Source organism: Notothenia rossii (assembly GCF_949606895.1).
Source record: "Notothenia rossii genome assembly, chromosome: 12".
NCBI lineage: Eukaryota > Metazoa > Chordata > Actinopteri > Perciformes > Nototheniidae > Notothenia > Notothenia rossii.
The window spans coordinates 5,876,042-5,891,302 of NC_136911.1; the positions used below are offsets into that span (position 1 = coordinate 5,876,042).

A 15,261-nucleotide genomic window follows, 5' to 3' on the forward strand; every position below is an offset into this window, starting at 1 on the left:
GTTTACGGTCATAGTATTTTAACTATAAAATAAAACACTGCCATTTAAAAAGTACTGTATTTTTGTTTACGGTTATCGTGTTTCAACAGTAAAATGGAAACTTTAATGCTATAATTTTAAGTCACAGTATCAGTATTATAACTGTAAAACAATGTATTATAGTATACTTCATGTCATGCTGGTAATTTACAGATTACCAGACATACTTGACACAATTTTAAAGCTCACCAATAACTACAGGGAGACAACAAACAATACATTTTAACCATGTATTCTTTGTTCATTGTTGAAACCTAACCCCTCTATAATGGAGCCAGCGTATCAGGGAGTCATCATTGGGATCATCCTACTCATCTCCCTGGTTGTCATTGTTTTGTAAGTCTCACAAATTAAAGCATTCAAGTTACACATTTTCTAATTTCCTGAATAATTTCTTATCGACTTTTTTACTTACAGCGCTCTGTTGCGTGGGAGACGGGGGTTTTGGACGTGCTCAACTGAACAACAGAGTCTGGTAGGAATCAATTGTTTACAATAATGGACTGTATACTGTAGGAAAAATAAGATGTCTAAGTTTCTCCATGAGTAAAAAAGAGGAAGAAACGCAACAGATCTGTACAAATATCCAGTTTCTAACATGATGTGGTGAAAGATTGTACAAACCACAAAAGAGGAATCATCTTTTGACAGACATATTTGCTGCTGCTTATTTTTTTACAGAATGAAGAGCTGACTATTGAGGAGCCGGAAGAGGAAATCCACTACGGAGAGATCGATTTCTCCAGGCAGACCCCTGGTCGACCCCTGTCCCGGTGCAGGACGGGGGGCAGAAGGAGGAAACGCTGTACGCTCAGGTCAAAGTGCCACACACAGCAGACAGCCTAACACAGGCTGCTAGGCAACCAGAGGACCTCTACGCTCAAGTGAAGGAATGATGCAAAGACACAAAGTCCATTAAAACATTTTGAAGATAAACATTATTGAATAACTCAAGTTTGTAGAAATGGAGACCTGGGGCCGTATTCACAAAGCATTTTATCTTTCCGCTAGGAGTGCTCCTAACTCCCGCTAAAACATTTTACGTAGGAGTTTTTTCTTAAAAGTTATTCACAAAGCCGCTGAGACCTACTCATTCTAAGGATAAATCACTAAGAGTGAACTAAGAGTGACGCGCCGTTGCTATGGATTACGTCGATTCTCGTGCATGAGTTTAGAAGCGGTCAGTACGGTGATTGGTTGTTCAGAGCAGGCGGTCTCGGTGAAACTCATCCGCAACATCTCACAAACGAGCCCACTAAATCACCGAAAAACAAGGAAATAGCCTAGGCTAGAAATGTATTCCTATCAAATAGTTATGGACAGTGCAGTTAGCAGAATACACGCATGATGACAAGTTTGTGCAGACCACGATAATGACGTTGTATATGCACGTTAAAGAGAGAGAGCAAACAATAAAAATACGTAAATTGCATTAAATCAAGGAGGCAATTAAAAGCACCCTGCAAACTATTATCCAATGAGCATATTTCCAGCACTTAAACACTTTCAATAACAGCCCATACCGCCATTCAAGTCCCCCTATCATGACGAATGAAAACAATCTGCGTGTTGATGGAATGTAGGCTACTTTCTTTCTATTGACGAACACGTCCTCATCTTTTGATGGCGCAATTATTTTTATGTGCGTCCCGTCAATAGCACCGACCACACCGGGCATACCTGCAATTGCCATGAAGTTGGCTTTGATCCTGTGTAGTTGTTGATTGTCCAAAGGAAACCGGATAAACTGTTGGATGATATGTGGTCTAGAGAGCGCGTTGATGGTTTGGTTTATGGCACGGCTGACTGATGGTTGGGATATTCCTAAATCGTCGGCATTGCAAAGTTGCATTTTCCCTGTTGCTAAATATCGTAGTGTTGCCAAACATTTTATTTCCGGACTAATCGGGTTATTCCTGTTAGTCGGGGATGTTATTGCATCCCGCACTAATTCCACAACAAGTTTGATACCCTCACGATTTAGCCTATATCTCTTGATCAATTCACAGTCTTCCATTGTCTCCAAAACATTTCGTCTCGCAGCCATTTTCAGATTCTTTGTGAATAGGTCTTACTGAGTTAGGAGTCTTCTCGAGGACTTTTAAGCTCTCCTAAACTTAGGTGCTACTTTTAGGCCTAAAACACTTTGTGAATTGCTCTTAGTGAATACAATTAGGAGTCCTAAATTTAAGACTGACACGCCCATTATGTTTAGGAGTTTCTCCTACATTCGCCAGTTAGGAGCTACTTTTAGCCCTAAGATCTTTTGTGAATATGGCCCCTGGACTGTTTTAATACAATGAAGGGAAACTCATAACCTCCCACATCTGCAGCTTTCTGTCAGTTGTAAACATGTAAGTGTGTGTGTGTGTGTGTGTGTGTGTGTGTGTGTGTGTGTGTGTGTGTGTGTGTGTGTGTGTGTGTGTGTGTGTGTGTGTGTGTGTGTGTGTGTGTGTGTGTGTGTCAGTCACTTGAAGCACTCATGCATCTTTTAAAATGTTTGAAATGGCATTTTTTAAGTAATCTCAGTTTCTTATGTATGTATTGTGAATCAATTTGAATGATGCACACATTTATTTGTTTTTATTCACCAAAATAAAATATATTTTAAGCACCTTTAAATAATCGTTATGCTCATATTTCACCATTAAAACACCTTCATTCCTCAATGTCACAATTTACAGAGTTCCTTCTGCATGTGGTCATCAAAGACAGTGACAGTTCCTGTTTCTCCTCGGTGTTGCATGCAAGCTATCGTCATTTTAAACCAATCAAGTGCCACAGATATTCCTGTCTCTGTTTCATCAGATCATCGTTTACCATGTTAGGGAAGTTGTGGTTTTGTTTCTGTTATGATTGAGTCCATATGAGATTTAAATTACAACTTCTTTAACTCTCTTTTCCTCTCACACTCACACTGAGGAAATGACACTGACACTATGTTAATGTTTGCTTCCATGATTGAGTTCAGGACTGAAAGGAAATAAGTAGAAATACATTAAACTCTATTTATTTGTTTTTTAATTATTCTATTTCATTTAGTCATTTTAAATTTGAGTAGCTTTCTTCACAACAATTAAGATGGGTGTTAGAATGTAACTAAGTGTTGGGGAAATATTTTCCAAGGCCCATAACTTTGACCCAGTTTATCAGTTTAAACGGTCCTGACTGAGCACACGCTCTCACGGGGGAGAGAGAAACTCCCTCTGGAGGGAACGTTGAGATTTTAGCCTTTGCAGACCATCTACATACACACAACCTATATTACACACTACAGGAAAGAGAAATTCCCCAAAAAGTATAACAGGGTCCCTTTAATATTTCTCCCACTGATAATGGAGATACTCAAGCAAAGAACCTCAAATGTACAGCTCAGTTAAAAGTATCCACTGTTAGGGAATCATTTGCTTAAATATTCAACCTTCAACACAGTTCGTCATTTTCTCATCTCACTGTCTCCTTTCCCATGGCATAGGTCTACGGCCTTGAGTAACTCCAAATAAACCACCAGTGTTTGCCATCAAAGCTCCAGCTCTCCTCGTGCCTCTCTGAATCCTGTTTCCAATTGCTACAGAAGTTTCCCCCACATCCACCAGTAATTATATATTTAATATAGAAAAACACTTAGTGTGAAAAGCAAAACATGTATGAGTGGCTAGGGTGAGAACTTCTTCTATTTCTCTGCTGTAAAGAATGGCACATGCTGTCTCTTCTCAAATGATAGGAAGTTGACTTCAATGACCACAGCTTCAACAAAGGAAGTTAGTTTGTGAAAAGTGAACACATAAGAAAACATTATTTATTCTTGTCTAACTAACAGTTGTATTATTTTGTTAGGTGCAGATTTGCCTTGCAGAAGTAAGTCAGTTAAACCACAGAACATTGTGGTTGTGCAAAGCTCGGTGCTCTCTGAGAGTAACTGCATTATTCTGCTTGAAACCTAGGTTATGACATTCAGTGCAGTCCAGTCTGTGAGAATGGTGACAGCCAACCTTTTACTGAGTCTCTTCTTCCTTTCAGGTGAGCTCTTTGTTCCATGTTTACTTCAGGAAAATGCTTTAATTCATTCATTTGATTTAATAAAAAAACAAAAACAGAAAGGATACGAGCTGCTGGAAATCCTAAAAGTTAACTTAAAAAGGCACCTAGCCAGGCCTTTGATTAAGAATGGTTTATACCATTGTTTACATTATTTAATTCACTTAATTACATTTACATTGTAAAATGTCATTGTAATTATATTGATCACCTGTTTATATTCTAAAATGTTAGTTATTTTATTTATTATTTTTGTATTGTATTCAAATTTTTAAATATGAATGTGATTTTATTAATCCCCTTTTTAATTCAATTGTATTGTTGTTATTTAAATCTGGTTTTTATTTTCTTGTGTTTTATGACTTTCAAAATATATGTAATTGATTGGCTCGCCTGCATTGCTCTCAAATCGTCACATATTTATGTTGTTTTTCATGGTTGTAGGATAGTGGTAGGGCAGGTGCTAATCAAATGAAGTGTTACTGCTCCATTCATGAAGATTTGTTCTTGTAAATCACAACAGAATCTGTTTCACAGGGGCTAACACTAGGTGTTCGAATCATCTGCTCCTAACAACCCCTCAGGAGATGGAAGCACTAAATGGATCCTGTCTTCATGTCCCATGTAACTTCAGTGCTAACAAAGTTGGAGAAACATTTGATGGCTCAAGAGAATCCTTCGGAGTGTGGATTAATGACACTGCTGACTTTGCCAACAATCCAGACAAAGTTATTTTCAACAGTAGCAAGGCAGAAATCAGCGACCTAATGGAAATCACTGGAGACCTGAGTCAGAGAAACTGCACAACCTTATTTCACAGGTTAAACACAAGTTCCACGGCCAGATACTTCTTCAGAGTTGAGAACAGACCGTTTCTAGCAACAGCTGGTTGTGATCCTCTAGAAATAACAGTCAAAGGTGAGAGATTCTATACAATTCTGATTCTAAATAAAAAGTTAAATCAGGTGCCATTTTGGTTTAAACAGCAAACGTAGTGAACCTTATCTACACTACATTTCTGCTGTAGGCTGTTCAACCGTATGAGTGCTGGGTAAAACAGTGGTGGATTGTAAATAATGTAAGTACAGTTACTCAATTATTTATTTGAGTATTTACTTTACTACAGTTTGGAAGCAAATGTCATACTTTTACTCCATTAGATTTATTTAACATAGTTACTTTTTTCATATAAATCACATGATATGCTGTTGATATGATGCCCTTTATAGTAATTATTAACCAAGTATTTAACACATACATTTTGATAATAAAACTTTTGCTCCAATACTTCAGTAACATTTTGAATTCATAATGGAATATTTTAAGAACATAGTATTTTACTTATGTTAAGGATCCGAGTACTTCTTCTTCGACTTCTGGTCAAATGTGACAGAAACCAGGTGTCATTGATTTGAATGTCTGACTGAATACACTATCAATAGACACTTTAAATGCAGAACTTTACTGCATCACATGCCTAGGGGAAGTACCGTAGCAGTAACAGGAAAAATCTAAATGAATGCGACTTTGTTCACTTTGTTACCCTTCCAAGATAAAACTAAGAGGTACTGAAATTATTAATGGGAGATTACATGAGAATTTACACTTACACAAATGTTAAAGGTTAAAAACACAGCACAGTGTTTTTCAGTGTATAATCTGATAATCTTTCAACCACAGATTCTCCTCCAAGCCCCAGAATTAAAATGTCAAACCCAGGTGATCTGAAGGAGGCGGAGTCTGTCACTGTAACCTGCTCAGCTCCATCTCCCTGTCCACACTCCCCTCCTAAACTCACCTGGACTCTCCAACAAAACCCTCCCAACACCAACATGATGGATTCAACATCACCTGCTCTGCCAGCTATCCTGTGAATGAAGGGAAAGATGTGAAGACAGCAGAGGAGACAAAGACTCTCCATGTTTCATGTGAGAACAACCTGTGATTGTCAGCACATGATGGCATGATTTGAATGAAGTTAATCTCACATTTTCCTCAGATGCTCCTAAGGACAAGCAGCTTCACCTGGTTCAAGGAGAGCCAAGATGGAGACATGAAGGTCTCACAGGGAGAGATTTACAGCTTTAATGCCACAGAGGGAGGACGTTATTACTGTGTGGCCACAAATGAGCTTGGTAATGGAAAGTCAACAACGATCCTGCTGACTATTGGTAAACATGAAACTGCACTACAATTCAATGTCAAATTCATTTAATTAAACTATCAAAAGGACGTGCGTTGATATTTGAAGGTAGCAGCAGGAGTCCTGGTTTGAGATGTTCTCATGTCTCCCAGTGAGTGGAATCTGACCATGCTGTTGGGTGGCAGGTGATCAACTGATTGGGACGGTAGGCCTAGATGTTCATCTGATACTGAAGATGCTGGGAATCATAATGCTCGTCAGTACAATGGTCATCTTTGAATGGTGAGACAAACTCTCCTGTGATATGACATGCAGCTACACACTAATTTGTATATTTGGCTGTAGATCATTATTGTCACGATATTCATGTTATGTCACGTTTTTATGTCTAGGTTTGGGTGTTTTGCTGTTCTCCCTGTCATGTTTTCCTCCCTGTCGTTAGTTTCCCTGGTGTGTCTAGTTGTCTGATTGTGTTCACCTGTAGCCCTTGTGTTTCTCCTCCCCTGCCCGGCTGTTTCTCGTCTTGTGATTACCCCTCCCTGTATTTAGTCTTGTCTCTTCCGGTGTTCAGTGTTGGTTCGTCTTTTGTTTGTGACCGAGTTCACCGTGGAGTGTTTTGTCTGTCCCTGTGATATGTTAGCCCTTGAAATAAAGGTATTGTCAGTATTATCTGCGTTTGGGTCCTACCTGCTTCACTCCTCGTATCAATTATCGTCACAACATAAACAAAAACAAATGTTTTCCTTTTTTTCCAGCTGGTTTAGATCAAGACGCTCTTCTGAACCAGAGGAGGAATCCACCAGACGAGGAGAGGTATTTCATATTGGACACATTTAACTGCCTGCATGACAATGAATACAATTCCAACTGAAAATAGTTCCTAATTTAGTTCTTAGGGATCAATAAACTAGGGTTTATTTGTAGTTGTTCTTGTGTTAGGATGTGCTTAATTAAGAAGGAATTATCCTCCAATGATTATACTTTTTAACAGAAGTGACATCACATGCAAAGCAGCACATCTCACTACTGAGACATCAGAGCTGGGTGCAGGCATTTACGAATGTTCACTATTGATTTTGCAGCAGGTTAAAGCAATGAAAATAACTAAAACATCTGGTTATGTTACCTTATATCGCAGCCTTGTGATGTAAGAAGTTAGCTGGTGACAAATGGAGTGTTTAGCAGCTTAGGAGAAACAAATATTAGATGAATATTCTCCAGCTATCAGACGTATGACTCCAAATGAAGGCTGATGTTGCTCCATGTCTGATGGAAGTGTAAAAAGGTAACATGTGTGCTATAATAATTATATGAATTGGTCCATTAAAACACAGATTGCTGATAACAGAACATCAGACATAAATACCAAGAAAACATAATCATAGACAAATACAAGTATTCCCCAATAAAAATCAAGTCATACTTTAAACCTGCATTCATTTATTTTGAGTGCTGTCCAACAAGCGCTAACACAACATTAACGTAGTATCACCTTGTAAAGATGATACAGCAAACATTATATGTGTGCTTTTTAGTGTGCGAGTTTCCACTTATTCTTTAAAGATCCCCTATCATGCTCTTTTTCAACAATATATTACAGGTCTCAGATATACACAAAATATGTCTCTGAAGTGTTTGGCTGAAATACCAAACAGATCATTGCAGCATCCCATAATCCCCTCTGTTTCAGCCCTGTTTCAAAAGTGCTGATTCTGTGTCTGTAGCTTTAAATGCTAATGAGCGGCTGCTGGCCACGCCCCTCTGAGAAGTGATTGGTTTGAACAAACACAATGTTCTAGGAGGAGATTCAGGTGATAAGGGGGGGGGGGGGCGGGAGTTACCTTGTTTGGTGATTGGCTAGTGGTTGTACAACCCAAAAAATTGTATGACATCACAAAGTGGCCAAAATGTGATCAGCTCATTTTCAGACAGGTTTTTATATAAATGGACAAAAAGAGGGGGGTTAATCTATTTTCCTGAAACTTTCAGAATCTCTTTACACAGAAGGGACACATGTTTATGTATGAAAGACAGGAAAAAGTGGATTTTGCATAAAAGGTGACCTTTAAAGGGTCTTTTTAGTTATTTGGTTGATTGCTCCATCTGCTGTGCAGTGTATGGTGTTGTGAGGTCCTGAGACATAACTGTTATTCTGTGTTTACACAAATTACATGCTGCGACTATTTTTAATCTTTACAGACACTAAATCTCTTAAATTACAGTAACGTCCCCTTTTATTTTTCAGGACGCAGCAGAAGCAGACTGTGTCAACCGTGTGGTCGAGTTACAAACATCCTGAGTCACAAAGAGAGCAGAAAGACTATCAGTTCACTTTTACTGAAAGAAAATGCTGTATTGATTTGCCGGTACCACTTTACAATAAGACTACCCTTATAAAGGATTCATAAAGGGTTTATAATTAGGTTATGAATAAGCTTGTAAAGACTTTGTCAATCATTAAGAACCATTTATAGACCAGTTCTATACATCAACACAGGCTCACTATTTGGCAAGATGACTAAGCCTTATATTGGCTACTTAGCGAGAATCAACACAGTGGTTGATGCTGGCTGATGAAAAAGACGAAGTACGCTAATTAGCCAATATAAAGCTTAGCAGTCCAGATAAATGTGGGCTCACTATTTGGCAAGCAACCGCTCACAGTTGCCCTGTTTATCTCATGTCTTAGAAAAGATTATTAATGATTTATAAAGTGTTCACAACCTAATTAATAAATTAATTACAAACTATTCGTAAGCCCTTTATAAGGGTAGTCTTATTGTAAAGTGGTACCTGATTTGCCTTATATGTTCCACATTAAGAAGGAGTGGCTTACAGGATGCAGTGAGTGGTGTGATGAAAATAAAAAGAGGATATTAGCAGAGAGACTAAATATGGGTCATGATGTGGCATCTAGCAGATACAAAAGCCTGTTGTGTGTGTCCACACTTCCTTTTTTCTAACAAGACTAAATACTGTAGAGCATTTGTTGGACACCTTACATTACTTCCTGAAGTTCACATGTTGGTAAGAGAATCATTTCAATGCTTTCTACAACATTTTGCTGGTATTTTTGGTTTAGGATAAAAAAATATTTCGTAATTATTTGCCTTATTGTGCCACTTCAAATTCAGATTTCTGTAAATACTAAATGTTACCATGTTCTTTGAATATGACCCTAAACCTTAGTGAATAACATGTTGAAGTGTTTGTACTGTTTGTACTGTACGCACAAGTAAAAAGTTCTTCATTAATTTGTCTCACGTTAAACGTAATCATGGCACATGATTTTTATTTTGTTCTTTTACTTTGTAATTGCTTAACTTGTATTTCTGTTGGATGCATGTGAACTGTGTTAAATACAAAACAAATCAGGGGTTAAAAAGAATTCTGTGAAGAAGCTTTGAATGTTAGAAAAATACATTCAGATATCTAAGTTACTGTTTTGATGATGATAAAATGTAATATTTAAAATGGTAAGCACCAACATTATGAATAAAAAAAAGTTAATATTTCCTGTTCTTGAAATATGTCATTATTTTTGTTCACGACATGACTCATGTCCTTTGAATGCTAGACATCTAACTTCCTTCCTACATTTAAGAAAAGAGAACAGTCTCTGCCACATAATAATTATTAAGTTGGTGATTTGGCTCCTTACTCTAATAATAACAGAATAACAGAAAAGTAAATACATACCTTTTGGATTTTGAATTGGCAATTTATTTTCCACCTATTATTCATGTGTGTTTATATACAGAGTATAACAAAGATAGTAAAAGGTACTGATGTAATCTTTGCTTTACTGTCTCTGTTAACATCCAGTCCAAATGTATTGACACTCTGATCATTACTTACAGAGCTACAAGAGAAGACTACATTTTCACTATAGCTATGGACCAACATTTTATATTTCTTACACAACCATCCACTTTAAAAAACCATGATTGTGCGTTGTTCTACCTCGGTTAGGGGTGGTGTGTTCATCTTTTATCACAGGAAAAGTGCAGCATTGATAAGAAATGCAGTAAATGTAGTATTTTCTAGCTGTGGGCTCATGTGGTAAGGAAACATTTGACTGAACTCAGTCTTTTATTGTTTTTTTTATATTTTCTGTTAATTATTTCAAAGAATAATATTGCAGAAGGATTTAAATTGAAAGTGTCAAAAACTAACTGGTTGTACAGGGCAAGTTTCTGTGGTGTCTTTGAAGTAGGGAAGTTCCTTTAAAAGGCACTTTGTAAGAACTGAATACGTTATATGTATGATTACTACAAATGAAAAGTAACAGTGTTCTTGTTTTTGCGAATCCAGAATCCTGAATATGGTGACCAACATGTTGCTGCTAGTCCTCTTTGTTTCAGGTGAGATGTTTGTTACTTTAATAGTTTACAATCTTTACTTAGAAAAAGCAGAAATATCAGAATGACTCCTTTGTTCACATCCTGAGTTTGAATACAATTTGCTTACTAGACACAGTTTGTTAATATGCTCTTTTTTCTTCCTGCAGATCTCCCACATCTTGTTGAAGGTACTTGTTTTACGGCCCTTGATATCACCACCCCGAAGCAGATTGAAGCACTGAGTGGATCCTGTTTGCTGATTCCGTGTAACTTCAGCGCTGTCTCAGCTGAGCGCTTCAGCAGCGCACGAGAAGTCTTTGGAGTGTGGAGTAAAGAAGAGCCCGCATTTGGCCAAAATAGAGAACATGTGATTTTCCACAGTGATGGGACAATCAACAGATATCCAATGAATATTACAGGAAACCTGAGACAGAGAAACTGCACCACTCTGTTTTCTAGTTTGAATAAAAGTCACACAGACAAATACTTCTTCAGGATTGAGAACAACCCATTTCTGGCAACAGCTACATGTGATCCTCTTCAAATAACAGTGAACGGTAAGAGACTTTTTGTTGGAGTAGTCTTACCTTTATTGTTAAACTATACATCTAGGATAATCAATGTATCAGTTATTACAGAAATTATTCAGACAATCAAAAAGTCATAATATCCGAAACCTGCTAAATCAAATATATTAGTATATAATATTGTATGAATTACTATTACAAATAATGCCCGTCTACATGCACAGATATGAGTCTCATGTGGTGACAAGTGGATGACAACATCTACATAAAAATCTACACCTTTCTTTTCCAGTTTTACAATAAGATGTACATTTTTTTGATTGAAAACTGTATTGGCCTGTATCCTCACAGTTAAAATGTGTAAAACCACAGATTCTCCTCCGAGCCCCACCATTGAGATCCCAAGTGATCTGATGGAGGCGGAGTCTGTCACTGTAACCTGCTCAGCTCCAGCTCCCTGTCCACACTCCCCTCCTAAACTCACCTGGACTCTCCAACAAGACCCTCCCAACACAATGGAGGAAAACCCAGATCGGACCTTCACGACTAAGATCCAGAAGACCCTCACTCTGACAGACCAACATGATGGATTCAACATCACCTGCTCTGCCAGCTATCCTGTGAATGAAGGGAAAGATGTGAAGACAGCAGAGGAGACAAAGACTCTTCATGTTTCATGTAAGAACAACCTGTGATTGTCAGCACATGATGGAACGATTTGAATGAAGTTAATCTAACATTTTCCTCAGATGCTCCGAAGGACACCTCCGTCAGTCCACCCTCAGGTTTGGTGTCAGCGGGCAGCTGGGTGGAGCTGAACTGCTCCAGCAGAGCCCAGCCTCCCGTCAGCAGCTTCACCTGGTTCAAGGAGAGCCAAGATGGAGACACGAACGTCTCACAGGGAGAGATTTACAGCTTTAATGCCACAGAGGGAGGACGTTATTACTGTGTGGCCACAAATGAGCTTGGTAATGGAACGTCAACAACGATCCATCTTAAACTTAAAGGTAACAGGACTGGACCCACAAACTCAGACCTTTAAAGGAAAACACTACATCAACAAAATATTACTTTTATATTACTAAACCGTTTTACACAAAACTCTTGAGAAATGGCTCATCTAAAAGCGAAAAAATATCCATCTGGCTAATGGAGGTAAACACATGTATACAGAAATGTATGCATGTACATTTGTGAAATAGGAGCAGGTATTTTTGGGTAAAGCAGTTAAGGCATCAATGTAAATATATGCAAAAACGGGAATAATGAGTTTGATGGGAAGATAAAAAAAAATACATTTACATCAAAAAATGTGGTCTATAAATGATAAATTAGGATTTCATCAAATTAGGCCACATAAAATAGGACGAAAAGAGATTTGCAATTTGAAAGGAAAGTGAAAAGAGGAAGAGAGAAAATAAAAAACTGAATTTCATCAACTGAGGAAACATTTTGAGTTTCAGCTTCATCATTGTCTGTGTTTCCTAAATACTTTATGAAGTCAAGCTCTACATGAAATCTGGATTATAGCCACGAATGTTCTTTTTTCCTGTAGGAACTGATGGCTCTTCACCATGGGGGGGAGTTGTCGGGGGGATCGTTGGGATCGTTGGGATCATGATACTCATCTGTTTTGCTGTTGCTGTTTGGTAAGTAACTCAAATCAATTTAGTATCCACATCTATTACATGAAGCTGACCGCTCTTTATCTCTTCCAGGTGGTTGAAGTCCAAACATACATCTCAAGAACAGTCACAGGTGGGGAAATACTCAAATGTGCAGTACATATATGTGTTGTGAACACTTTCTTAAATAGACTGGAGACTGCACTGACTAAGTCCCTTATCTGTGAGTAAATGTGGCACAATGAACCACTGTCAGGGTGCTTCATCAGAGTTCCTATTTCTATGTATCAACTCTCAGCAGGGGGAGCAGATCAGGGGAGAACATGAGACACAAATCAATAATACGCAGAGGCTAACAGCTGTCCAAGAATCAGCCGCAGCAACAGAAACAGGAGAAGAGATCCACTACGGAGAGATCGACTTCTCCAAGCAGAGGAATCAAAGTCCCCCTGTCTCAGAGCAGCACGGTGGTCAGACGGAGGACACGCTGTACGCTGAGGTCAAAGTGTCAGAGACAGCAAACAGACCAGAGGACCTCTACGCTCAAGTGAAAAGGAAATGAATTTATAGACATGTATTTTTTTAGACAAATATTCAGGTTTTTTTATTGCCACAATAACCTTTTTGCTTCAAAACTTGAAGTTATTTTCCATATATTTAAAGTGTCATATTTCTATTTTTTCGAAGTGCGCTTCTATGTTATTTATTGCTTTAATAAAAGGCCCTGCTATGCAACAAACTACAAAATCATCAGACTATCAGAAGTAAAGTTAGGCGATGATGAATAAAATAGGAAGTAACATTTTTTAAATATCTTAATTATCTGGTTTAGTCAACCATCTGTTATTTTCACTCGAGATATGATCTGAGAAATGATGTGTATTTTTGTGTAAAGGTCATTTCGCAAAATAAACCAACAGGTATTTAATTTTTAAGTAATGCTAAAAACACTTCCAACTTGAAAAATATATGAATTATTATTATTATATGGTAGGCCTGGGAGTCGTATTCTATGTATATATATATATATATATATTTATCTTTTTTTTACATAACTTTTAACAGTTTTGAAATTCACATATGAAAATATGATGTCACCTGTTTCTGTGCACCAATCAAGATTTAGCATTGTATGAATCACAATCTGATGACAGCTGGGGGGGTGAAGTTTTTACAGTGTTAAAATATTCATTAATTATAGCTAAATATGTGTATTGTTGCCTATTTTATAATGATACAGAGGATGATGCAAAGCTATCAGGGTCTTCCAAATTAAAGAGGTGCAAATGTACAGTATGCTCCTTAATACAAATGAATCCATCAAATAAAACACAATTTACAAAAACAAGACTTAATGTGTGATTATATTTCACATCATTAATCCAAATCTGCAAAGTAACTAAAGGTGTTAAATACATGTAGTGGAGTAAAAGTACACAATTGACCTCTGAATTGTTGTGGAGTAGAAGTATAAAGTAGCAGAAAATTGAAATACTCAAAATACAAGTACCTCAAACTTGTCCTTAAGTGAAGTACTTGAGTAAATGTACTTAGTTACTTCACACCACTGGATGTAGGACATGGCATGAGTTCTGTTGCAGTGTTTTATGTTTCATTACAGATCCTGTAATACAGAGTGTGTCCTAATGCAGTGGTGTATTGTAGGGTACTGTCCCCTTCATTTAATGTCATATAGTTACTTTTATTTAAAGAATGTGATATGAATTTGTAATATTTAACTTATCTACCCAGTTGGAAAGAAAGTTTCTTACATTTGTGAAAAAAACAGAAGAATATTATATTTTAAATAATGTAATGCCACAAATTAATAATATTTAAATTATTATAATGATATATGTTGTATCCTGCATGAAGAGCTAGAATGTTTTTATTGCAGTATTCTTTTTTGAATGTGATGTATTATTTTTAGACACTGCTGCATATTTGTTTTACCATAGTCTATTTATTTATTATTACATTTTATTTTTAACTTGCCTTTTTAGATATTATGTAACTCTTCTATTTTAATCTGCAGTGTACCTCTGCTGCTGTAAATGTCCCCACTGCGGGAAGAATAAAGGATTTCTGATGTTTCACATGTACTTCCTGTTTTTGTAATGTAGGTCACTCAGGTGTACCACTAAACCAGCAGGACTTTCTGCGTGGAGCTGAAACACAGGAAGTATCCCCGGGGTTAAATTACACCCTAAACAAGGAAGTTGGTTATTTGCATTTAAACCCAAATTCACCCTCTGATATTAATTTCCCACAGAAGAGTCTCATCACATATCTCTTTTTTATATAGGATTTTTTGGTAAGAACATTTTCCGATGTTATTATATTATGTTTGTAATGGCAATTTCCTGTTTCTATGTCCGATATATTTTTGCCATTACTTCACAGAAGGGCTGAAGAGTGATCCAGACGCAGAAACAAACAGATGACTTTCCGGTCCTTTAGTGCAGTTTATAATTATGTTTTATTCAGCATTTTACATACCAGGGTTTGATTCTACAGTTTAATTTGTTGTGGTGAGCATCTGCCGG

The 15,261-nt window shown here is 37.3% G+C and overlaps 1 protein-coding gene across 1 annotated transcript; it reads left to right on the forward strand.

Moving 5' to 3' along the window:
* Positions 1 to 3,864: 3,864 nt before the first annotated feature.
* Positions 3,865 to 14,808, forward strand: LOC307026699 (B-cell receptor CD22-like). The gene is made up of 12 exons (XM_079662295.1): positions 3,865 to 4,059; positions 4,615 to 6,248; positions 6,373 to 6,502; positions 6,976 to 7,033; positions 8,466 to 9,247; positions 10,535 to 10,584; positions 10,731 to 11,120; positions 11,463 to 11,768; positions 11,840 to 12,097; positions 12,646 to 12,739; positions 12,809 to 12,848; positions 13,014 to 14,808. Exons 6-12 carry the CDS (start codon positions 10,545 to 10,547, stop codon positions 13,275 to 13,277), a joined length of 1,392 nt encoding a protein of 463 aa, XP_079518421.1. The 5' UTR covers positions 3,865 to 4,059; positions 4,615 to 6,248; positions 6,373 to 6,502; positions 6,976 to 7,033; positions 8,466 to 9,247; positions 10,535 to 10,544; the 3' UTR covers positions 13,278 to 14,808.
* The last annotated feature ends 453 nt before the right edge of the window (positions 14,809 to 15,261 follow it).